The 24,241-nt window shown below is 39.9% G+C and overlaps 1 protein-coding gene across 4 annotated transcripts; it reads left to right on the top strand.

The window, feature by feature from the left end:
• Positions 1 to 451: 451 nt before the first annotated feature.
• On the top strand, positions 452 to 8,420 carry myb (MYB proto-oncogene, transcription factor). Of its 4 annotated transcripts, none has more exons than XM_086167242.1 (16): positions 452 to 559; positions 2,278 to 2,395; positions 2,478 to 2,549; positions 2,759 to 2,851; positions 3,643 to 3,863; positions 4,130 to 4,355; positions 4,443 to 4,508; positions 4,592 to 4,696; positions 5,093 to 5,347; positions 5,512 to 5,688; positions 5,920 to 6,038; positions 6,129 to 6,243; positions 6,344 to 6,439; positions 6,650 to 6,748; positions 6,883 to 6,966; positions 7,068 to 8,420. In XM_086167242.1, the coding sequence occupies exons 1-16, from the start codon at positions 537 to 539 to the stop codon at positions 7,176 to 7,178; spliced, it is 1,980 nt and encodes a 659-aa protein (XP_086023368.1). In that variant the 5' UTR covers positions 452 to 536; the 3' UTR covers positions 7,179 to 8,420. The 4 variants fall into 4 exon arrangements, with proteins under 4 accessions (XP_086023368.1, XP_086023367.1, XP_086023370.1 ...); XM_086167241.1 differs by having other exon boundaries at positions 7,065 to 8,420; XM_086167244.1 differs by lacking the exon at positions 5,512 to 5,688.
• The last annotated feature ends 15,821 nt before the right edge of the window (positions 8,421 to 24,241 follow it).

The raw sequence follows: 24,241 nt of genomic DNA, 5'->3' as shown, positions 1-24,241 counted from the left end.
CAATATTAAGCCTACTTAAAATAGCAGGTACATTGAGAAGTTGTGTCTTGTGAATATAGCATCAATTCGAGAATTTTCTGTATTTTTCACTATTCCTGCTGATTCATAACACGTTTTATCCCATTATACGTGGATACACTTGTCAAAAGGCTACACGTTTTCCTTGCTGAAGTAACAAATACCACCTTCATGTGCTCTCACATTATTTGCAAGCTTTTTTTTTCTTACTCTTAAAGTAAAACTGCTTCAGACATCACTGACTAGGTTCATGCCTGGGAAGCAGTTTCTTGGGCCGATCAACGGTCTGAGTTCCGTAAAAAAAAAGTTAGAAGACAGTGAAGTGTATTTCACTGGGCATGCGCAGTAGGCAGCACGCGCTCAGGGCGCCAATTTGACCGGGATCTGGGAGGAGCCGTAGTTGCGGTGCCGCAGTTTAAATGAATGTCAACCTGTATCATTGCTTAGAGAAGATACCTAGCGTCTATAGTGAAAGTACTTACACAGCGCGACCTGCGAGCCCTTCTCCAGCTATTGACATGGCTCGGCGGCTAAGGAATAGGTAAGCTCTCACGGACCACTTCGTTTTTCACCTGTTAGATTCCTTTTTATTTTGGTCGTTTAACGCTTTTCCTCGTGCGTTTTCACCCCAGAAACTAAAGTCTTTCTGGCTTTTATACATTCATTTTATCATTTCCGAGTCTGTCTTTTTTTGTAATTTTGCAAATGTTTCGTTTCGTTGACCGTTGAAGCCGAGCTAGCGTTGCGCTCGCGCGCACATGACAGGTGGCGGTCATCTGGCATGTGCGCTCCTCGCGCCCGCTGTCAGCGCGGAAAGGGGCGCGAGCGGCGGGGAGGAAGGGCTCCGTCCCCCGCGCGCGGCTCCCTCACGCACGCGCGCCCACGGGCACCAATGTCATTGGGCGAACGGACGGACGGACAAGCGCGTGCCACATGTTCGTTGTATGTTGTTTTAATACCGGGCGCCTGAAATCAACGTGGGTTAGTGATCGTAGTTTTACTTTCACTATTTTTTATCACCTGCACCTGTATTTACTTTTTTTCTTTTTTTCTCATTGGATTGTGCTTTCTCTTCAATCAGCCACACACACCGTGACTTTCAACTGTCAAAGTTACCTTAACTTGAAAGGTCGAGTTATTTTATTCGCTGTTTTGGGCTGGATTAAAGGTCATTTGATGCCAACCGGGTGCCACTTGTATTTTGCCATGCGTCTCTGAAAGCGGGGGTCCCGCGCTCTAATTTTGGACACAGCGTCATCTACGTGCACTTGTCTCTGCAGGAGGCTGTTTTTTTTGTTTCCCATATATTTACCCTAGATATCTAACCCCCTCATCGCCAATCGCTCATACTATCTCAACAGAATCATTAAGAGCTCTTAAGCTCGTTTTGTTTACTTCACTTTTGTCTGTGTTTTAACTCGATTTCTGCGCATAACCCACCCGCTTAACGATAAGTGATCAGCTTCAAAACTGTCTCCAGACGCAGTCATGTTGACTTTTTATTCTCTTCTCAGCAATTGTTTAACTATTCGGTTTACTTATGAAGATTTCAGCCATTTTTAACATATTCTTGTCATTTCTTTATTTTCTTAAACGGGTAAGGGAATCCAGTCTAATGATTATTTATTTTTTGTGAACATCTAAAGAAGTTGTTTTCCTCTGATTGTGATCCTCTTGCTCATCGTTTTGAGGAGAAGTTTTTACACATTTATTGGTGAACCTTGAATTGTCTCCTATATAAACACATCCACACTCAGAGAAGTTCTTGTTCACCTGTTGCATTGTATCCACCTTGTCCATGCTCTGCAATGTAAGTGGTTAACCAATCACTTTGTGCATGCGTGTGCGTGTGCGTGGCTATGTACAATGCTGCCACAGGTCTGAACACGCCAGGGTCATGAAATTATGATTGCATGCACCAATCCCAGTATCTGTGGAAACCAAAAACATTGGAACCTGTTCAGTCCCCCCCCTTCTACATTCATTTCTTCTCTCCCAGCTCTTGTGGGTGTCTTGGCTAAAAGCCTGCGCCCGAACATTCAAGAATGACTGGTTTTGTCTGTGTTGACACCCGATGAGTTAAAAAGAGTTGCACGAATTACTTGCGCGTGCTTTAAAGAGATGATGAGGGAGTTGTTTGAAAAATACGCAGGTGCATTCTTTGGTATTATTTGTCTTTCGTACTGGTCTTTTGCCGACAATGTGCACCTCTCTATGTTGAATCTTCATTTGTCTCTCTCTCTCTCATTGTGCCTGCAGTGTTTACAGTAGTGAGGAGGATGAGGAGGAGACCGAGATGTATGAACATGATTACGATGGCTCATTGGCAAAGACAGGGAAACGCCATCTTGGCAAAACACGCTGGACACGGGAGGAGGTACACACATACACACACACACACACACATACACACTAATTCTCAACTGCAGTATCTTGAAATGTGCACTGCCCTTTTTCAGGATGAGAAGTTGAAGAAACTGGTAGAGCTTAATGGATCAGAGGACTGGAAACTAATTGCAAACTTACTCACTGTAAGTTACACTTACCACACCTGTACACAAGAGACAGAAAGCATTAGTACATGTAGATTAAATCACATAAACATTTGAGTGGTGATTTCTGATATTGTTGTGGCAAATCCAGTTAATCCTGTAAAATATAGTTAGGCTCTTTGTTTCTAGCAGTGTGATCCGGAGTGTATTAAAGGTGGTAAATGATCTCCCTGCTCTCTGCATACCAGAATCGTACAGATGTGCAGTGTCAGCACAGGTGGCAGAAGGTTCTCAACCCAGAACTCATTAAAGGGCCCTGGACCAAAGAAGAAGACCAGAGGGTAAGAGAGGCAAAGGTCCAAAGTGCTGCAAAGTCATTAATGAAACTAGATACGTCCGATCATATCAAATTATGAATTTCATATTTAATATTCCCCTCATTATTTACATAGTGACATGAACTGAAAAAACATATTGATGACTGTGCTTGGGGTGGATTATATTTCGGTTTTGGAGTACTGTAGTTGTCTATCACTCGCGGTTATCGTTGTACAATCCAGGGTTAAAAAAAAGGAGGTATTTCTTTACTTTCATGTGTTATTAAAGCAACTATTCTGTGGCAACCCCCTGCTGCTGTTTCACACATTTAGTTCGCCACAATATTGCTACAGCACAGCGCGTGGCTTGTTGAGTCGCCTAAAAGCCGAGGTCAGGTGATTATTGAACATGGCTAAAGCAGATATATTCCGCCCACTGTAATGATTAGCTGAGAGGCTAATGTTCCAGTGGAAACTCCCTCTGTGCTCACCAGCAGGTGTTCTCAATCACCTTTTCAAGTTAAAAGATAAAGAAAGGAGGAAGGAGGGAAGAGAACAGATGTGCTGACAGACTGTATGTGATTTTCTTGAAGGCTAATGTTTTTCTTTTGTTCATTTCTGTCTCCTATCTATTCTACATCCCATTTTCCACTCCTCTTTGCTTTTTCTTTACTCTACTCTGCAACTTCTTCATCTCCTCCCCCTTTTTGTCACTTCCTTTTTTCCACATTCCTCTCCACACATAATCACTGGGCTTCTTATCCTATACCATTCTTTCTCTATATCTCTCTCTTTTTCTCGCTTTTATTTCTCAGGTGATTGAGTTGGTTCAGAAGTATGGAGCCAAGCGTTGGTCAGTGATAGCCAAGCACCTGAAGGGGCGAATTGGTAAACAGTGCAGAGAGCGATGGCACAACCACCTGAACCCAGAGGTAAAGAAGACCTCATGGACGGAAGAAGAAGATAGAATCATCTATCAAGCGCATGAGAAACTGGGCAATCGCTGGGCAGAGATTGCTAAACTGCTCCCTGGCAGGTGAGGCAGATAGGGGTGAAGAAGAAAAAGGCAAATGACAAACAATGGGAGTGAATTAAAAGCAAGACACTGCCATTTTGACATGATTGTACTTGCATTGTGCTGATAACCATATCAGCCTTGTGTTTGTTACTGAAAATGTCTATCAGTGTCAACATCTGTGTCTGCTTGGCTTGATAGCACTATCATGAACAACAAGAATTCCAGGAGTTGTTCAGTATGCTTGCACTGCAAAAATGCTTAGTTTTGAAACACTTGTTTTACAGAACTGACAATGCTATAAAGAACCACTGGAATTCCACCATGAGGCGAAAAGTGGAACAGGAAGGCTACCTTCAGAACTCCAAGGGCAACAATGCCTCCCTCTCTATCAGCAACAGTTTCATGAAGACCAACAATCACATCATGGCCTACCCTCACCACTCACCCAGTCATGCGCAGCTGTCTCCCTCATCACCACTCAACTACACCTATATCTCTGACACACACAGAGTAAGTGCTAAAAGCAAAAAAACTTTATCGTTGGTAGGAATTGCTACTCCTTATTTAACGTGGACTCCTTTGTGATCGGTCTAACAGGTGCCTTTTCCCATGGCCTTACATTTAAACCTCCTCAACATTCCCCTCGGAACTGCTGCTATACAGGTAAGCGAGGCATCAGCAGTTATTCGCAGTCTCTAAAATGAGTTGATTCTAAATGTCGTCTCCTGCCGTTCCTCCTCTCCCAGAGACACTATAGTGAGGAAGATCCTGAGAAAGAACAGAGGGTGAAGGAGATCGAACTGTCGCTCATGTCAGCAGAAGTTGAACTGAGAGGCCAGCCACCAATACCAGTGAGTTATGCGCTAGTGTGTGCATAAGTAGATATGTGGCTGACAGTGCAATTTCTGTGCATGTAGGTTGACCAGGGCATTTAGGGACAGTGGCTGAATATATATGTTAGGGGGAATAAGGTGGAGGAAACATCTTGGGTGCCTATTTCAGCAAAAGTGATGAAACAGGACCTCTACTAGCCATGTGTGTGTGTTTGCATGTGTATGACCCCTTGTGCAACCAAACGCTACTGGTGCATTGCTGCTTCTCTTTTTCTCCCATGTCAAGTTATTAAACTGCTTGCTTTCTTTCCAGCTTTGGATTTTTTTCCCTGCTTGTATACAATTTGCACCCATTCAGTGTGACTGAGTTAGTATTTTTGATCCATCATGTTTTTTTTTTCCTTTTCTGCACAGTTGAACTTGCCCTATCCAAGCTGGGCCAGCCATGGCTCTTTGACCCACAGTTTAGAGGGTGTGGCAATGTCATTACCTCACCAGGCTACCGCCCCCGCCCTGCCTCTTGAGCAGAGCTGCCTACCTGAAGAGAGTGCTTCAGTCGCTCGTGCCCACAACAACAACAACAACAACACCAGCATTAATAACAACAACCATCAGAGTCCAACTTTCTCAACCACTATCCCAGAGTTCATGGAATCTGTTATTGACACAGTAAGTTTTTTAATCACATAGTTAAAATGCAACTTTATTTTTTCTTTCTTCTGTAAAAAAAATCTACCTTTTTTTCAACAGTGTGCAAAAATATATTTGAGCATTTTAGTAATTAATCATAGAGTTACAGGCGTTCACCCCATATTTTCCCACCCTTTCCCCAGTGCCTCGCCTCAGTGGGTCAGGCCAGTCCCAGTGAATTGTTGGATAGAAGCGTTTTCAGAACAGACAGGGTCTTACCCAATCAGGGCTCAACAGCTGCTCATGGAGCATGTGCTGGTCTCATCCGCCCCAATGCTAAGCCCTCACCAGTCAGAAACCTACCCTTTTCACCCTCACAGGTAGTGAAAGTAGTTGCGTGTGATCAGAATCCATCCGCTCACTAGTGTAATGACATCATCAATCAATCACTTAGCTCTGCATCTGTCTTTGATTCCTTTCCATCCCTCTGAATCACTTGTCCATTTTTTTCTTTTTTTTTCCGTAGTTTGCTCTCTCGATCCTGGAGTCATACTGAACAAAACGTAACCGGTCTACTTTTTTAAATGGGTTACTTTTATTTTTCCCAACAGTTTCTCAAACAGTCAATGAATTCAGAACACTCGGATAATGACAGTCTATCACTTGGCTCGCCTGTGGACACCAAGCCTTTGATTGATCATACTCACAGGTCCCAGAAGGAGAATGAAATGTGAGTTACTCTTAAACCTTCACAGTCCGTTACATTTGTGGTGGCTAACATTGTTCAAGCAGGAATCTCTCCCTTTTTTCTCCCCGTTAGGTTCGGAACTCCCAATATTCGCCGTTCAATCCTGGAGTCATCTCCTCAAACGCCCACACCTTTCAGGTCAACTATGGCCCTACAAGAGGTTAAATATGCACCCCTCAAACAACTGGTGAGCACATCCACCGAAACACCATAAATTTATTACATCAGCCACTGGTGTGTTTTTCTTGCATCCGTGTGACCCCCTGGAGGATGTCTGTTTTCACCAGAATGGCCCTTTGGATCAGCAGATGGTTGAGTCGATTAAGCAGGAGCCAATGGAATGTGCCATTGAGCAGCCTCCTCTGAAGAAGATCAAGCAAGAGGTGCATACCACTCAGCATAAGCAAATACATACATGCAGAAAAAAATGGATAAATGCCCCCCGAGGACTGTACTTTCAATTTACTTTTTTGCTAGGAAATTGGATGAATTGTTTTGTAAAAATGGTAGTGAAACATTATTCTAGGCTATTTGCTGTATACGCATATTCTCATGTGTGTTATTTGATTATGACGCGTGTGTGTTTGTCCAAGGTGGAGTCACCGTGTGAAAGGAGCCCATGTATGCAATGGGAAGGACAAGACCTTCACACACAGCTCTTCTCCCCCAACGCTCCTGCGCAGGAAGTACCTGTAAGCACAAATTTATAGCTCAAATGTTCTTTAATGTCTTCACATTCAATGAAGATATTTTTTTTTTATGTTATGACATTGGGCTGTGTCTACACTAGACTAATTAGATTTTTTTTTTTGTGCATTCCATGCAGGACATGCTTACAAGCTCATTACTGAGTGAGGATGGACCCAAACCCTACCACATCCCTCACAGGACTGTGGGAAGCCCACTACAGGTGTGATAAATGATTCTTGTTTTGAGACATTTATCCGGCCTAATAATTAAAAACAGAGAAGGAAAATATCATCATTACTCTGCCGTTCTTGTCAACAGCAGCTCAGCTCCTGGGACCAGGTGACCTGTGGCAAAATCGAGGAGCACGTTCTGGCCTCTGAGCAGAGCCATAAGTACATCAACACTTATCCAACAAGGACGCTGGTCATGTAGGCTGAGACACACAGCCTGGAAGCGTTGAAAACTTCTGCAACGGACAGCGCAGCGGGTTTACATATTTGTTGTGGTACAACAATTGGGAGGGGCTCTATGCCATTGGTGTGTTTACACTCACACTTGTTGGATTTCAACCAACCAAAGACTATAATTCTTCTAAAAGATTTATATATGTATTCAGTCCTTTTTTTTTTTTAATTATTCTTTTTTTACTCAAATAATTGTGTGTCCTATTTCTTTTGGTCTTGTCCTTGTCCGTATTATCAATGTTGTATCATAAATGGGGAACATTACTATATAATTTGCATTGGGCTGTATTATTAATTCTGAAAATTAATATAAAGATCAACTTGATTAATTTATTTCCTACGTTTTGGTAATGTTTTTCTTTATTTTTACAAATTGGCTCGAAAGCAGTGTTGTTAAGTATTTAAGCCCCGTTAGCATTATGGCATATCCAATTGCATATTCGTTAAGTTGGAAACTGACCTCTGTTTTCCTGATACATATATTTAGACAGAGAGAGAGAGAGAGAGACTGTAATGGGTCTACAGAGAATTTCAAGTGTTTGGTGCCACCTCATGTTTATACTACGACTGCTGAATAGGATTTGCTGTCTGTTCTTACTGTGGTATGTTTTATAAGAAGATGAGCACTGTTAATAGTATTACCCAAATATGACATAACCACCTTTATTTCATGAGAAAAGTTTCCATTTCAACTTTAGAATTTAATTCTGGTCCTCACAGTACCCTGTAAGGAGAAATCTTCAATGAACAAATATATTAGATAAGATTTAAGTGTGTACATTCACAATCTATTTATACAATTCCAAATCCTAAATGAACTTCAATGTTTGAAACCTTGAGCTTCACCCAGTAAGAGTAAGGTCAAGTTGCACTTCAATTCTATGCCCTCAGCTTAGAGAGTGAGAGTAATAAACACTGATTTATATTTTATAAAATACTACAAACAAATGCCGAATTCAAACATTTTTTATGTTTTTTGATAATCATTTCTATGAATAGTTTTGTATAAAGAATATCCATCATTATGTTTTCTTAAGACTGCAGTAGCCCATGTCAAACACTTAGCACAAACATTTTTTACACATTCAATACCTTGTTTTTATACTAACTATTGAGCAAATTAATTTTTATAAAAGCATTTATACGTGGCATGTTTTCATGTTTTTATACTTTTCTATACTGCCTAGTAAATAAAGTGTTTTTACTACAATGTTTTTGTGTTGTTAATATATTTGAAGGAAAATTACTGTATGAAACTGAATCTATCAAATGTTCAATACATTTACTACCAAGACAACTCCACTGTGGTATATAAAAATGAATATGCTGCAAAATTGCTGGAACTGTTTAATATACAAATGATAACAGCTTGCAAACAGACACATCAGTAAATAACTGGCACATTTAGACACTGTAGCTGCACGATAACCACTTCTTGGGAGTGACAGTAAATTTTCTGGATAAAGTCATAGCTTCATTTATCACATTGTAGGGAAAGACAACTTTCATTGGCATAAGAAATGTCTGTAGGTGTTCATTGAACAAAAGAAATAAATAAATTCTTCTAAAGTAAACTGATACAAGTTCATCCAAACTAAATATATTTGATGTTGATTTTATTACAAAAACACAAAAAAGTACACAAAGTACACAAAGTCAACAGTTTGCGTGAAACTAAACAAACATATAGAGCCGGATTCATGAATGCTGTGTTTCAATCAATTAGTGAATAAAATGTTTCTGATCTTAAGTGTGTAATACCTTGTTAAAAGTGTAATTGTATTGCCGATATTCAAATATTAGCGATATCTACATCCTGTAATTCATCATAACATGGTCACAAAACACAAGCACACACACTTGACCACACATGCATTCACAGGAGCATACATACACACACACACAAACACGCACACACACACACACACACTTGCTGATACAAAGGTTTATTGTCACAAAGTTATGCAGAGCATATAATAAAAGCTTCCCTCCATCTGCCGATTGCTTAGTGAGTTCAGTTTATCAGGCATATCAGCTAATAGGGAAATATCCCCAACTGTCGCCCCCCCCTCCCCCTCTTATTTGTTGATAAAAGAGAAAACTAACATGAGGGCTCCAACACACATACTGGTGTTCTGTGTTGCTTTGTTTTGTTTTGTTTTGTTTTGTTTTGAAGAATCTTCAGCACGTGCATCCATTTTCTGTAACAAATCCCCCACCATCTTTGCGAAACCCACCCATCTTCTGTCTCAGCTTTACGTCCTCTCGAGGATACTTGTTTTCCTGTGAGGGACCTTAAACCAGGGGGCCCAGACTCAGATCTGGAGCTATATTTACACCCATCCCTCTGAGCTCTTGCATCCTCTCCTCCATCTATCTCACACACACACATACCCCTTTGCTGTGATCGACCACTGCAGTTCCCTCAAATAATCCCCAAATAACTGCTGGAGAGGGTTTTCTTCAGTGGTTGTTTCACTGACATGATCAACAGGAACTGGGATATTCTCAGCAGAGGCAAGCAGGTTCATCAAAAATTTGAGGTGCATTACATGTGTGTCTTTTTGTTGTGGGTTTAAATATAATATAAGAAGATAATGGCACAGGTTTGGTGATGGTTGGTGTGCATGTGTGTGTGTGTGTGTGTGTGTGTGTGTGTGTGTGTTGGAAGGGGGGGGGGTAATAAAGAGGCCAGAGCAAGAAGCAGACTTTCACACTTGGAATTTCACCATCTTCTGCTGTACAAAACCCCAAAGCCCCAAACCCCATGAGATTCACTGACACCTGCTTCCACTGAGTGAGAGAGGCAGCTGTCTGTGGTCTGGCAGTGTGTGTGTGTGTGTGTGTGTGTGTGTGTGTGTATTTGGTTCTTTGGCAAAAACAATATCCATATAAGACACAACACAGTGTTGTGACACTGTTGCATCTCTAAAATGAAAAGAAGAATTGTGTAGTTTAGAATCATTCTTTGAAGGCTCACTGTAAGCACTGAGCGCTCCGCAACCCTCTGTCCACTGGACTTACTTGGTTGGGACATTGGTGTTTCCTCCTTTTATCAAATGCTGTTATTGTTAAAATTGGGGCACGGCAACAATTAAAAACAAATTACGTGGCCAAAAAGCTTTCTTTTCAGTAAAAAAGAGTTATAGTCCCAAAGATGAACATTTACAAAGACAGAAAAGCCCAACTGACATGGAACTGTGTCAAAAAGAAAGCAGGGAGTATTGACAAAATAGCACAAATAGTACAAAAGTAAATTGTATATGCAGCTAAAAATATTATCAAGAAAATGAATTGCCGCCCTTTTCAAGATGCGTAGCGGAAAATTAAATATTCAGAACCAAAAAAAAAAAACATTTTACAGTAAGGCCTGTTGAGATAAAAATTTGTTTGCCTTATTTCTGACGCTGTGTATGAAAAACAAGAATAATCTTATCATTTAATAAATGAGGGAAGGACAAACTGGCTTCTGCGGTTAGCAGAAATTTGGCAAGCCAAGGAAAATTTGAACGGCGGCTGTCAATGAAAAGTCTCCATCTGACAAGACAAGCTGTTTTCATAAATGTACATCACCTCGACTGCATGACTACAAAAACCCTTAGAAAATTGGACCCTACTGATTTTATCTTTCAGCCTTTCATCCTTTTCCATTTGTTAAAAAACAAAATATTTTTGTCCAAAGAGAAAAAGCAGAAGTTCATTATCACTGCTACATTTTTTTTCATCCATTCTCCTTTCCCTTTTCAAATCAAACATGTCTGTCGTAACCAGATTGGCTCATAAATTCAGTTTGATGTGTCGCAATTGATTTATAGCCGGATGTTGCAGAAGTGGCGGGCTCCTGACGAAGCGCGTGCACACTCACAAAACACACACACACCTCGTGCATTTGCATGCTGGCCAGCGCACTCTGGGCCCGCAAAGATTACTCTAGCTTGATTTCCTTATTCCCTGGCTGCTTTTGTGGTCGCAGATACTCATGCAAGTGTAGCCGCTCCCTGCTGGCAGCGGTCAGGTAAGAGGGCTGGGCTGGGCTGGTTAGGCCTGATAACTACTCTACCCATCCATGGCACCACATTGAGGAGACAAATAGTGGGCAGTAAAAAAAAAAAACAGAGTAAGAGAACAATTAAAAACAAAGGGTTTTTGAACAACCTCTTACAATCATCATTTTTAATTTTTTTTTTACTTCAATGATAGTCTTCTGCAACTGGTGAAAATAAGCAAACTTGTGTCAAAAGAACAGTTGAATGCTTTACAGAATACATTAATTTCCATGACATTTCCTCATGTATTGACAGCCAAGTTCAGCTGTCCTTGATTCACCCTTCCTAGGATGATTATTTGCCTTTTCGCCTTGGACAGGGTGACAACATGGCAATGTTTCCATGCATTAGGCAGGAAGCCAGACCAGAAAGCAAAGAAGGACTGGAAAAAGGGAGTATAGTATTTTTCTCCCACCCTGTATAAAAATCTTCCAAAAAACATTTATGAAGGCAGTCATTGATACGAATATCTCATTTCTGCATCACACATAAGAACAGTTTGCAGTTTGTGGAAGATAATTTAAAGTGAATTGGAATCTTATATTTCTGCAAAGTCAAGCATGGAATATAACATGTTCAAATGAAGTGCAAATATTCAGCAAATTTCAACACAAGTGCATTATTTGTAAAATCAAACATATATAGCAAGATACAATGTATTACATATAGCATTATATCATATTATATACTGTTATATTATGTTGTATTACAGGATATGATATGATATGATATGATATGATATGATATGATATGATATGATATGATATGATATGATATGATATGATATGATATGATATGATATGATATGATTATGAAATATAACAGTGTACAATATAACACTATGACATAACCAATTTGAAATTATGTTTGAAATTTGAAATATTCCGTCATTCGTGGTTCATATAATTTTTTTTTTCCTGTATCATGTGTGCAACCCAACATTTGTGTTGTAAATTAGGAAGAGGGGAGAGCTGGTCCGCAGGCAGGCCATGCAATCCATTTGAAGCAAATACCCAGGTTCAAGTGACACATTTTACTGAAACGCACAGTCAGTGTCGGAGAGCGGTTATTTGAAGATTCAAACATATTATTATTTTACAAGAATTAGGTTGCCGAAGTGCACCGGCTGCATGCATGTGAGACAGCACTCTGACATACAGAATACACAGATTGTGCAGGGTGACCCCTGCCATGTGAAAAGGGAGACTGGGGGTGTAAAGATAGGGGGGCAGCAGAGTTAAAAGAGTGAATGGAGAAGACAGTGAGATGAGGACTGTTAGAGCTGCTGCTGAGGTGATTAGACTCCTCTGTAACAGTTACTGTCGTCCCAGATTTGGCTGAAATTCGTTTAGCCGTTTGTTTTGTTGTTTTTCAGGACCGAAAATGTATAGAGCAATGTGCCGGCTGCAGATAGCCCTAAAGAATAACTGTAAATATTTGCAGAAAAGTAGGTCAGAAGGGTTAAAGAGTGTAAACAGATGCACCACCATTTGATAAACAAACGTTTGATTTGATAAAAGAAACAGAGAAAATATATGGTAAAATATGGGAGACCAGGAATGAGGAACAATTGGTGACTTACATCATAAGAGAATCAAAAGTCTTTAAAGCAACTCAGATATTAATTCCACCAAGCAGGCACTAATGTGTTTTTTTTTTTTCCAGAATTGAAAATTACATGAGAATGAAAATATTTGGAGGATACATATAAACACTTGAACAAATTCTCAAATACTCATCCAAATACTCATTCATCCATTCACCTTGAATATAACATGTATGTGTTAATTTTACTTTTAATTTCAAGTGTCTGACCCCTGATTATCATGACAATCATACCTGAGCCACCTGTCACCTCATGCTTCCCCATGACACTGAAAAATATATATATTTTTTAATTAAATTGGTTTAATAATGATAATTGTAATTGTTTGTTTTGTGGAAAATTACTAGTCTCTTACATTTGGTCTCTGACCAATATCCGAAGGCAGTCAAATCTCCCTGGATACATTAGAAAAAGCATTTGAATGGTTTGCAAATATGCAAAATGTCATTTGACATAGTGTAAAATATTTACTGATCATAAAACCTTTTCACCCAGGACAAGCCAAAATAAATGCAATGAAGTAATTGATGAATAAATGAATGAATTAAATGATTAATTATTTAATTGATTAATACAGCATGTTGTTTTCATGTGCAATGTAGAACTCTTTTTTTAAATAATGCTGTTTTGGCGAGAAAAGGCCCTCTGTCTTTTTTTGAAGCTATTTTTTTGTCATTTGTTCGACCGATAATGATTTCCTCGGTGGGTCTCATTCTTTGACAACAAATAGTTTTCTTCACTTCAAGAAAGCACTGCAAAAGTTCATCATTGAAAAAAAAAAAATCTATAGGTAAACAGGCATATTCACCAAAAAAGGACAATCAGAGACGTCCCCGCAGCTTTTCAGGCTGCGAGTGTGTGGTAATTTTCTGTCATACAGTTTCCTGTCTTGCTGAACCCAGAGCTGTTTTTCGGGCAACAACCTGAAATCTCACTACCAATGTGTGTGTGTGTGTGTGTGTGTGTGTGCGTGTGTGTGTGTGTGTGGACACGTGAACACCCCAGACGTCCCATCAAGACCTCATTTTCCTACTCCAGCATGAGCTTTGTCTTTTCTGGTTTATGAGAGGAAGAGGTTGAGGAAGAGAGAAAGTTTTGCTGATGGGTTTTAGATACACGAAAAACCTGAGAGAGTGTCTGTCAGTCTGAGAGGAGTCATGTCTGAGACTTTCTCTAATTGTATATTTGTTTGTCTGTCTGTTATGGTTTTGGATTCAGTAAGTCACGTGGACACACAGACATGCTCACACACACACGCTCACAAATGCACACTCACATAGCGCAGAATGACATGTTTTCCCGCTCAGGCTTGGTCCAGCTTCTCTATTCACCTGGGTAAATAGAGCAGAAGGAAGGCCTTTTCAATGGACATCGCCACACGCACACACACACAACCACGCACACACAGACAGACAGACGCGAGCACGCACGCACAGACACACTAACACAGACACATATAAACGGAGATTATGTTTTTTCTTTATCAAATAATAATTCACGTCATGCCTGCTTGCATTTCGTCTTCACAATAGAACGATGCAAAAGAATGTCACAACAACATGAAGCATAAATACAAAGAAACACAAAACTCACTGCACTTATACTCTTCTCCCAGTCTTATATTAAACTTGCACTGCATATGGCACACACTTTTCTCCTAATATCTCTCCTCTCCTCTCCTCTCCTCTCCTCTCCTCTCCTCTCCTCTCCTCTCCTCTCCTCTCCTCTCCTCTCCTCTCCTCTCCTCTCCTCTCCTCTCCTCTCCTCTCCTCTCCTCTCCTCTTCCCTTCTCTCCTCTCCTTTTCCTCTCCTTTGTTGGCTCTAAGTGGGCCTGACATGTCAATTCAAATGGCATGATCATGCTTGACTGCCCCGATTTAAGGCACTTGTCACCGGGGGTCCCCTAGCCATCAATATATTCCCCCTCTGTCCCCCCCATAAAACACACACACACATTCTCGCTCTCTCCTTCTCTCTCACACATGCACATAAGCGCACACACCCTTCAGATACACCCCCTACTGCCCTTGAACTCAATTGGAAGATGGGCAGGCTGGAGGTAATGGGGTGAAAGTTGTGTATATGTGTGTGTTGGTGCAAGTGAGCGAGCAGGACTGGGCATAATTGCACCAATGAGATAACAAAACTCTGACCTCAGGCATGTTTGTGTGGTCTGCAGTCCAAAACACACCCTGTCTGAAAAGGCAAACACACACACACACACATGCACACAAGTGGGGACGTCCAGCACACTTTGCCTTTGTTTGTATGACACCTGTTATGAAATAAAGTGGAGAAGAGAATGATGTCTGTCACGTTCTGAGATATTGGACAGCAAGCTGAACAGCTGAAGCAAGCACATGTTGCTCTGGACTTTCTCTTTTACTCTGTTTGTATGATAGAGTGAGTGTGTGTTGGTGTATATGTGTGTGTGTGTGTTTATTTATGTGAGCGTGTGAAAGAGAGAGAGAGCAAGAGAGAGAATGAGAGAGAGAGTCAGGAAGGGAGAAAGAGGGAGCGATCGCCATTCGAGAGGACATATGGGAAGAATGGGCTTGATGACAAAAAAGAAAAACAAACAAACAAACAGAAAAAACAGAAACAAAGCAAAACAAAAGTACAGCTGTCGGTGAATGCATCATGCAGCTTTGCGGTACGGTCGTGTAGTGTGTTGTGAAAAGGTCATTATGAGGAACACGCAGCCACACACACATACAGTTGCTGCTATACTTTACTTCTGAAACACATAAAATAAGTATTCAGAATAGCACAAAGAAAACATCAGGCCTGATAAATTGCAGAACTTATGTTACTTCTGCTACACGACTGGAGGCAAAATTGTAATGAAGAAATTCTGTGCCGTTTGAAATAATCCGACAAAATAAAGCTCCCGGATTTGAAAAAAAAAAAATCATGCTACCATCGTATTGCAATAGTAGCAAGCACACAACCATTTTCCGTAGTGCTACAGCAGATCTATATTACCTGAATTTTCTTTTAAAGATTTTTAAAATAATATATTAGTTTGAATGGAAAGTCATCCTCAGAGGAGGCAGAAGAGGAACAAATCCGAGGCAATAGCTTCCTCCTATTAGTGTGAGTAAGGAGAAACTGTTGGATGATTGGCACTAGATTTTGGAGGGAAAATCCAACAAATGCAGGACTGTATGCATGATTGAGAGCGCACGTCACCAAAGCGTTTTTTCAGAAGGGAAGGATGATATGAGCAGATACAGTCACGGGTGTCTACATTGAATTTATACAGCCGTCAATGTGGACTTTGTATGAAAGGTGCCCATTGGTGCATAAAGATAATCATCGCATATGACTTCCATTTAATGTTCTGAGTTATGTCACTTGTAGAGGATTTACATCACTAACTTTGCCATGCAAGCTAAGTTAAATGGTGATAAAACAAATGTATAGACATATATATAACTCAAAAATATATTAACCAGCTTCTTCATAAAATGATATGGAAAGTCAAAGCGACATTAAATATTCTGAATGTGATGTCAATCAGCTTCAACATCTGGTGGTTTTCCAAGGGGTTAAGTGTCATCTACAACTTCAGGATCCTAATTTCACACATACTGGCCCTTTCATTGCTCAAGACATATATTTGTTTATTAATATTGAGAAAAAAATACAAGATACTTTTTTTAGCGTAAGATGACGTTTTTGTTATGTCAAATTTATGCCTAGAATAAAAGATAATTAGCCAGTAATTTTACACAAGAAAATCCAATAATACCAATCAAAAGCTAGTACTTATATGTTATGATTGTTTTTTATATTGACAGTAAGAAAATTAAATATAGTTCCGGCATTTCCAAACAAGCATCTCTTGCATCAATAATGAATAACACGTCCTATGACCCTATTTCTTCTATGGAAGCAGACAGGAAGAAGAGCAATGCTGACAAGGGTATAGTGACTTAATTCAATGTGAGAACGTGTCTGCCTGTGTGTGTGAGTGTGTGTGTGAGTGTGTGTATGTATGCTGAGTGTGCACAAATGGTGTGCGCATATTATGGTCCCCTTTAAAGTCCAGTGTTAGCAAAAGTAGAGAGCCTGTGGGCTCAACAGTCACATGTCAGTGGAGGAGTAAATGCAAAATATAGCCGCAGGCTGTATTGGCACCTTAAAAAAGGCAAACTCAGGTCTGGATCAGTTGAAAGATTTGAACCATGAATCAAAACATCAAGACATCAACAGGTTACCCCTCATCCCATTACCACACTTAGTTAAATTGCGCACATTTGTATTTATTTTTGCATTTTTACTGATTTAAATATTGCAAAAGCAATATTTTGAACGTAAAATATTGTATTAAGCCGTAAACATTAGGAAGACTGTGTTTTTTGGAAATGGAAGGAAGAATGAAGAAAATTTAAATAAAAAACTTTTTCTGACTATGGACTGAGATATTTTCATGACAAGTAGGAAAATGAAAATATTATTGATCTTTTATTGGTCTGAGGAGTGGTTGGAATTTGGAAAGTGCCTGACAGTGTTTAGCCCAAACAATAAAAAAAGAGAACTTATAAGAGGAGACAGACTTTTGGTTAATAAAAAAACATCTAAATCTCAGAATTGAATTACCCACAGACTTAGATCACTGTGCTTGCCAGTTTACTAGGCCAGTCATGTACAATAAAATGCAATCCAAAACACATAGAATATAATCAAGAGTAGCATTTCCATTAAAGAAGAGGCATACAAGAACACTTTCCCACGACACTAATTTATATTGGTTTATGTTCTTGTGTTCCTTGTTAGTGCAAGTTAAATTTCATTTATCTAACCTCATATTAGAGCTGCATGTAGTGTTGAAGTAGCCCCGTTTATGCAGTTTTATATATATATTATACATATGTACATTATCCGAAGCACAGACACAATAAATCTGACATATCATCAATTAGCCTAAAAAAATTAATTCAAAAAAATGATCCAACATTACCCAACATTTCCTTATGAAATATTGGGTATTTTTTTTTTGTTTTTTTCTTCTCATGTAAAATAAATCATTGAATGCAAATTCCATTTCCTATTAATTCTTTTATGAATGTCTTGCCTCATTCACACAGGTGAAAGGACACTGGCTTTGCAAGAATGGACATGTTATCGTAAGGCTGGGCTCATTTCAGAATGCTTGTGATCATATGAGGATTATGATGCAAATATTAGCCATCACTGTCTCAAAGGGAACAAAACAGATAAAGATGGTCAAAAGACTATTCTCAGCGTTAAGAGCAACAAAAAGTGTCATTAATTTCAAGCCATCATAATAATTCAAACATATAAAAGTGCTGTAGATAGCTTGGAAATAGGGCTCTTTGTGGTTTTGAAAAAATATCTTGAACAGGGAATAATCCGTACACTTCTTTAGTGGCGGGAAACTGAGCAAACACCTCTGTGTTTGAATGTGTAGGAGGGTTGTGTATGCAATAAATACAGTGAACAATGCAGATGGTACATTTATCTGACCTTTTAAAGATAAGACCAGCAGATAGCAGCTTGGACAAGGTGTGTTTCAGGGGTCTTATCAAGTGTGAAGTTATAGTAACACACATGAAACATATGCAGCCAGTCTATACATCAATATACCAATCTATCTATACCTGTAACTAACCCTTCATACTCACATCATTTGTTGGTACCTGAATTCTCTTAGGTGACCCGGGGAGAGATTATTCTGAGCCTCTGTTCTGCTGCCCCCGCCACCCAACCCCGGACACGTGGTTGAAGGTGGATGGATAAAATTCCCCTGTAATCCATTTTACTATGCTTTAAAAGAGACGAATACCTTTTTTTTTTTATTTTTGTAAGCTTTGCAGGTATAAAATGACTGACCTTCCTTCACCCCCAAGCCCCATATTTTGTGATGCTTGAAATGATATCAGTTCACCACTCCAACCTTCAGGATTCAACTCTGTTTATTAATGCATTACGGCAGTCTGGATACAAAATGCACATTGATTCGAGCATGTTCACATTCACGTGTACAAATTCACAAACACTGTGGATGCACATGAACACACATATACACTCACAAAACCACAGACTTCATTTTGAAGTTATCTGAACTCACCATATGGGCTATGTGACCAAGCCGACGCAATGGCTCATCAACAGAGCGAGGGAGGGTTTAAGTGTGTGTGTTTAGGCGCGCGCGTGTTTGTATATGTGTGTGTGAGGATGTGGAAAGTGTAGTGGGGGGAGGGGTGGTTGTAGTAGCACAGCCGTGCAAAGAGATAAGAAGTTGTGGGATTGTCAAGTCAAGAGAGAAAAAAAGCGTCAAAAACAGATGGATATGTAGCCGGTGAATGCCTCTGTGTGTGCGTGTGTGTGTGTCTGTGTGTGTTTGTGTGTGTGTGTGTGTGTGTCTGTGTGGTAGCAGGATCACATTTTGAACAGCTTGTCAAAACAACAAATTTATTTATTTCTAGCCACAGAAATATTTTAAAGGATAAACTGTGTCACCAACTTGATACGCACAAGACATTACAATAATTATGCCACTGTATTGAATCAAAAAGATGTAGCATTTTACACACATATTAAAATTTGTTGCAGTAACACAAAACACTCATCCGCAAACACAGAAAATCCACTTTTCAAAACTTTACGACATCATGTCAATTAATCAAGTTAATTTTTCGATGACAGAATGTGAGAATTCACTTTACACAAATGATTTTGACAGTCTTTTCAATGTTTAAGCATTTGGGAGTCCACAGTGTTGATAAACCACATCTGCCTTCTTATCCACTCACCATGTACCATCTGCTGTGTGCAGCGCTCTACCTTTTCTTTTTTATCAAAGAAGCCGTTAGCTGGGGATTCCCGAGTCCTCCCGGTCTTTTTTCTTGTGAGCTGGAAGGAGAATCCACTTTATATAGAGAAAGGATTTAAAATGGAAAAAGGTCAACACTGGATATTGTTCCTCACAGAACAGACAGTCTCGGAGATTGGGCCAGAGCCGGAATGCCTGCTCTATATGACACCAGTATCCAAATAAGTGGTGAAGATTGTCCGATCAGCGCATGCGCTCTCCCACTGTAGCTACCTGAGAGCACTTAAGAGAGCTACTGTACATTCATACGTACGTGAAGTGCAAAAACGAAGAGGCGCCTCAAGTTCACCCTTGTTTCTTCACAGATATTCATCGAGAAATCTTAAGGCAGGAGCGAATGCTGCGAGACTCCCTCAGAATGCACATGGAAGCACGCTTTTGCTGAGACACTTGAATTTTTTTTCTGCTTTTTTGAAAACAGTTATGCTTCCCTTTTTTTTAAGTATTATCAGACAGCTTCAAACACGCCATACCTGTCTTTTCCAGGCCCTCGCGAGGACCGAAGATGAGTTTCTCCCAACGATGCGAAGCCGCTTGGACGTCCATGAGCCGGTGAAGTGGACATTCGGGTAGTGGACGCCGAGGGAAGCAAGGTGTGTGCGCAAAAAAAAAGAGAAGCAGGAATTATGCAAAAACAATCACGTGACACAGCTTTGTCATACAATCAGCACAGAACTACGCAGATGGGTGAAAAATGACGGCTGATACCAATTTAAAAAAATAATATTGCTGTTATTTATCACTCATGATGGCAGTCTGCATTTGCAGCACAAGAGAACTTGCAAACACAGTATGTGCACATCACGGAGGACTTTTTCTCTATAAATCATATTCTGAGAATCCGCAGATAGATCCACATCAAAGTGCCACAATATTACCAACACACTTTTACAAATTATGTACACAACCACACACTCACACACACAGCCTATCATAAACTACGAGATCTGTGGGAGGAAGTGTGAGGGAAGGAAAGTACCTTGTCACGAAAACAACAACAACACCAGCAGAAGAAGTGCAGGGTGTGGCAGCTGCTCACTGAAAGATGTGATGGATCACTTCTGGACCACAACAACAAAAAGCATGGCTGCCTCCCCAGTGACTTGCAAGGCTGCCAGTAAAAGATGCTGATGGGTAAACATTTTGGCAGAAGTATCTTGTTATGCAGCTATGAACATATTTGTACTTGACTTACCTTTCATTTGCCTTAAAGTCTAGAAATATATGTGTCTTGAACACCTGAAAGTTTAACTCCATAGCAGTTTTACTTTGCATACAATTGATCTTGTATTTTTGGTTTGTTTTTTGCAGGTGCAGTGAAGACCTTGTGCTGGACATGGACTGCTTTGTGGATTTGTTTTTCTTTTAATAAAATAGGACCATGTCAGAAACTGTAAAATCATTTTTTTATCAATGCAATATGTGCATTGTAAGCATATCCTGTCATGTAGTACTATTTGGATAAAGAGTAAACAGCATTGATGGTGTTGACATGTGTAACATCGTTTCTTGTGTTTGAACTGGCTGTACAGCATCATTGCCCCTCAACAGTTTGGCTACTGGGCTAATATTAATGTGTCTGTGTTACAAGTAAGTCCAGCCTCAGGTGAGGATTACAAATGGTGAGAAAATGACAAATTACTCTAGGTTTATTACCTTCTAAAAAAATATTTACTTTTGATTACCTAAGCCTTTTCTGTTGTGTTTCTGTTGTCACAATTGACTTGGAAATGCATTCCGGAGGTTTATTGCAAGAATTTGTTGACCATGATAATAAGAGCGAGGATTTGACTTAAGACACAAAAAAAATAAATAAAATAAAAACATAAATGAATAAATAAATAAACATCACATTTTAATTCACCGTGGATGGTAGCAACCACCATTTTGCCATGTAAAGCTTGATATTTGGGGTTAAACTGTGCATTTAAACACTTTCTGTGAGTTTTATCACTTTAATATCTTGGAATAATAGACCCATCCATTTTAGGGCATGATAGGCGCTTGATGCCCTGCCCAACACATTCCATCCACCACCACCAGTGGCAGGCATGCGTGTACACACACACACACACACACACACACACACACACAGATAAACAAGCAGGTAACTTTCTTAGTTTGTGACTTCATCGCTCAACGATTTACATTTAATGCTCTGTTTCAATGAAACCCGAGAGTTCCAACCTGAATTCTGCTGTGGGAACATTGACCTATCTCCTAAAAAGTTGAAGATTTTCTTGTCTTTCTGGTTAATTGACTTATTCCAGGACGGAAGACCCATTGAACAGTTCCAAAATGTGCAAGTGAAAGTGCTTGTGTCTGCAACACATTTCAAACACAAGATGTACTGTCGTTAGTCCATTTTTGATGTGTTTTCAGTGTGGGATAGTATCATCCCTCAGTCAGTCATCTTATTATTCATTAATTTACCTCGGTGCTCCAACTGACCCCATCTCTGAACCACCTCATGTGGCCCTGTGGTCTTAAACCTCCTGTTACACAAGAGTTGCAAGTCTAGTATGGTGGACACACACCCATACTTCTACAGTTTGTTTACTGTGTGGTGGCCAGCTCAATATAATTTTGACATAGTCTTCAGTCACTTGTCAGTGGGCAGTATTGATGAATGAAAGCTGTGATTAGCATTGATCAGGGGAAGTCCTAGTTAAGCTCATATTGTCACAATAAAACACACACCTGCCTCCAAGGGAAACCACCAGAATGGGCATGGCCTGAGATAGCCTGTTTATTCATTATATGATAAAATGATTGTGGTGAACTTCAAAAGGAAATCCCCATGGCGACACGTTACAGAAGACGTGTGTGGAGGTACACTTAAGTGTCTTATGTGTGGTTAAGGCATGATAGTGGGCAAGTTGTAAAGCACAGCTGCACAGTGCTCTGGATAGAGGATCCCTGGGGGAGGAGAGGCTTTCTACTGGCAATTGTACATGTTTTAAAGTGCAGGAATGCATTTGGTGATTATTGTCATGCAGGAGTTTTTATTTTTATTTGAGGTTCATTTCAATCATTGATTAACAGTGATGTTTTTTAAAACTCCGTTGGTGACTAGTTCTCATACAGATTGTGAATCATGAAGATTGAGGTCAAGTGCACCATCATCAAATGTGGTCTAAATGACTGGCTCTCAGTAAATCCTAATATGTATCCTCAAGTCAATTATACTGAAAACCTCTCACTGTTCCACTGTGATTTTATCAAATGGAATGATTGTTAATGCGTGTAAAGGAGTGAAAATGGTCTTATCCTGATAAGCCATTTTTTTCAGTTGCGTCAATTACAACATGGAAATTGAATTTAAAGAAATTGAATTTAAAGAAATTGTTATTTCTTTAAAAATCACAATTTATAACATATTTTAACCTATGTGTGCAGCTATTGTCTTACTAGCACAACGTATGCTGGGTTAATGACATATACAGGTTGCTCATGTTAACTTTGGCTTTCTGCTATCTGTTAACTTTCGCTCGATATGGCGCGACATCTATGGTTTGCTTTTGGGTGCTATTTCCAGTCCAAGAAAAACAAAGGGACTGATGCTAGCCTACAAAGCTTTCCAAGGGACAAGAAGAGAAGAAAGGAGTAGGACATTGCTTGTGGACATACACAACTTCGTTTTGATCCGCAGTTGTGTTCTCGCTGCCTCTCTCCAGAGGAATTTTGACGCATTTAACCGAGCCAGGCTGCTGAAAGAGTTCATGGGTGCTTCTAGTTTTAAACTGACACAAAAGCCAAATGCCGTGCCTACAGTTTTCTTTCACAGCATACAAAAGGTCCTCGGGAAACGAGTGAAGCCCAATCAAAGAAATGCCATAGCCAGGGGACACCAGATGTTCTCCGGCAAGGATGTCAACAACCCGCCACTGCAGAAGTAGCAACTGATGATGAAAGACCAGGCACTAGCATGATCTTGGAGGAAGCTGATGAAGTCACCCGGTCAGTCTGCATAGTGATCCATTAATCTACAATGAACAGCTGATGAAAAAAAGTGGAGCTGCTTACAAATGACACGCTTTCTCCGTTAGCATAGCAATTCAGTTGCCCTACACAGACCAGCAACCTTTGCTGACTCTTGCCTCTTTGCAACTGTGCTTGTCTGTATTTTCAAGCTCATTTTGGCCTCTGCCTTCAGCGTTATCCTCCTTGTTCGTGTCTCTCTCGGGTTCAAATTGGAAGTTTTGCACAGATGACATGTTTTTGCACCGTAGGGTAAAATGAATGGGAACCAGTCCAGTTCAGTTGAACCTCATGACATCACAACCCAGGTACAGAACTAATTTTGTGTATTTTGAAACCACTTTTATGAACTTAATTGTTTATCTTCTAGTAAGGTTACTCCGCAGCTTGGAAAAATTAGGACGATGTACCAGTGCTGTTGCCATGTCACTTTGGTTATGTAGGACTTGAGATCTATATTACTGAGTTAAGACATTGAGGAAATTAATGTGAAGCATTCCCAGAGACCCAAATGAACCTCATGACTAAAACATGTT

Source organism: Fistularia commersonii, chromosome 20 (genome assembly GCF_037954325.1).
Source record: "Fistularia commersonii isolate RoL2024-O1a breed Wild chromosome 20, RoL_Fcom_v1.0, whole genome shotgun sequence".
In the NCBI taxonomy this organism is placed as follows: Eukaryota; Metazoa; Chordata; class Actinopteri; order Syngnathiformes; family Fistulariidae; genus Fistularia; species Fistularia commersonii.
This window is presented reverse-complemented; position numbering and strand designations above follow the sequence as displayed.

What these genes read in the sequence shown, in the direction of transcription:
- myb (XM_086167241.1), top strand. Translation starts at nt 537, where the DNA reads ATGGCTCGGCGGCTAAGGAATAG. An exon ending in TCCCAGAAGGAGAATGAAAT is followed by an intron (nt 6,039 to 6,128) that starts GTGAGTTACTCT and finishes TCTCCCCGTTAG; the next exon opens with GTTCGGAACTCCCAATATTC. An exon ending in ATGCACCCCTCAAACAACTG is followed by an intron (nt 6,244 to 6,343) that starts GTGAGCACATCC and finishes TGTTTTCACCAG; the next exon opens with AATGGCCCTTTGGATCAGCA.